The sequence below is a fragment of the Temnothorax curvispinosus genome, unplaced genomic scaffold (genome assembly GCF_003070985.1).
Source record: "Temnothorax curvispinosus isolate PA1 unplaced genomic scaffold, ASM307098v1 QBEX01006883.1, whole genome shotgun sequence".
Taxonomy (NCBI): domain Eukaryota; kingdom Metazoa; phylum Arthropoda; class Insecta; order Hymenoptera; family Formicidae; genus Temnothorax; species Temnothorax curvispinosus.
This window is the reverse complement of record NW_020216663.1, coordinates 1-1,881: the sequence shown is the minus strand read 5'-3', so window position 1 is coordinate 1,881 and position 1,881 is coordinate 1. Positions and strand designations below refer to the sequence as shown.

Genomic DNA, 1,881 nt, shown 5'->3' with positions numbered 1-1,881 from the left:
GGATAAAGTCCCATGAATCGGTAGGGAACTTCATCAATGCGAGCGCGAGCGTGTTCTCGGTAAACGTATCTAATAAGTGGTGAAGAGCCTCGGCCGACTCCGCCTTCAATGGCTTTGCATCGATTATCGAATTCAAGTGATGGTCCGCTAACTTTCTCTTATTCCGGTATCGATCTACCAGCGAGTCGTAAGCGATCAGATAGTACTCCTCGGAAAACGGCAGGTTTTTCACCACGTTAAGTGGTTCCCCTTTGAGCGAGGCTAGCAGATACTGGTATTTCTCTATCGCGGAAATCTGCTGGTTGTGTATCGACGCGTTGAACAACGCGATGAAGAAAGGCCACAACGTGAGGTCGCCGGAAAACTGCGGTAGCGGGATCTTAGGCAACTTGACCACCGAGGCCTGACACGAGAGCGGTGCCGGCGCGCCTCCGAGTGGCGCGCCCGTTTCATGATGATAGCGACTCTTTACGGCGTAATGCATCTTATCGAAACTGGCTCGGATTTCGTCCTCGACATCGAAATCCGCCGCTTCTTGGATGACCTTCAGGTGGGTGACCTCAAAATCGTCCGCGATCTTCGCTACGCTCGAGTAACGAGCGAGGAAGGTCGCTCGGATTGCCGCGTCGGTCGCGGCTTGTAGGGAGAGGTCGTGTATTTCTCGCATACGCCGATTGCATACTTCGCGACGAGCATATGCGTTTTTCGACATGATGTAACAAAGGGGTCGTCCACAACAGACAGACGAAGCTAAGAGCAAAAGAAGAACGGCGAATAGGTAATCGGAGGCGATGGCAACCCGAACCAACAATATCGAAACCCGGCTAAACAAACACGAAAGTCAGGTCGCCAAGGTGAGGGATAACGGACTGCTCCGTTCGATGCTCGCGCAAGTCACGAGGGAATATTCTTGGTAATATTCCTCGAGTTGAACGTGGAGAATACCAGCCGCCGGATTAGCGCGATAAACAAAGATGCGATCCGACTCGCGGACGTCAGGAAACGCGTCGCAGAACTCGAAAGGCAAATATTCTCGATTGACGACAATAATATTCTCGAGCGATGGTACTCTCGCACGGATCACGAATGTCGGGATAATACAAGTGTTGGGTCGGGCTGTACGTCACCTCGCAACGACGAAAACACGAGCGATGCCTGAGACTATACGGAAAAACAATGCGCACGTGACCGGCCCGTGATCGAAGGCCACGGCCGTTGTCTATGATGCGAAAGTATCGCTGGCCTGGAATACTCGGATATTCGACCGAATATTTCGGTTACGATCTAGCCAATTATATGGCGACTAATTACCGCGTCGAGCGCGGAATCGATTTTAAGGCGACTAACGGCTGCGGCCCGTGCTATGACGAACGAAGTTCGCGCGCGTATTCCCGTTGCGAAGCGAGCGTTGCACGAGAGATACCGCGCGAGACGCGAGTTGTCAGCACGCCGAGCGTTATTGCACCTCGTTGATGCGAGAACAAATAATCAGCGAATTCGCGTAAATTACCGATGGCTAATGGCCGATTGCGCGATGCTACGCGAGTATTCCCTTCGCGAAACGAGCGTTGCGAAACGGGAGACCCGCAAGGCCACGCGCTATTGCACTACGCGTTACATAACACAAGATTCGGTGACTTAGAACAATGAAAGGACACGCGAAAGGGCGGCGGCAATAGACTAATCGCGAAGATATGACTATCCGGCTCGAAGGACCAGATGCTCGGGGGGCGGTAGAACCGTACCCGGATTTGCGATAAAGCGAAGCTCGAAGGACCAGGGGTGTGTGTAAAGTCTCCCCAAAGCGAATTAAGTTAAGCAAATGCGACTCACCGTTCGTTGTGCCGTCGACTCCTGGATGCTTCGTCTCTCGGTCACGAT

The 1,881-nt window shown here is 52.7% G+C and overlaps 1 protein-coding gene across 1 annotated transcript; it reads right to left on the bottom strand.

The window, feature by feature from the left end:
* Positions 1-178: 178 nt before the first annotated feature.
* Positions 179-667, bottom strand: LOC112456495 (the record flags this gene model as incomplete). Its single annotated transcript, XM_025019089.1, has 1 exon — positions 179-667. A coding segment is annotated over exon 1 (489 nt), but the record flags the coding sequence as incomplete, so codon positions are not given.
* Positions 668-1,881: the final 1,214 nt, after the last annotated feature.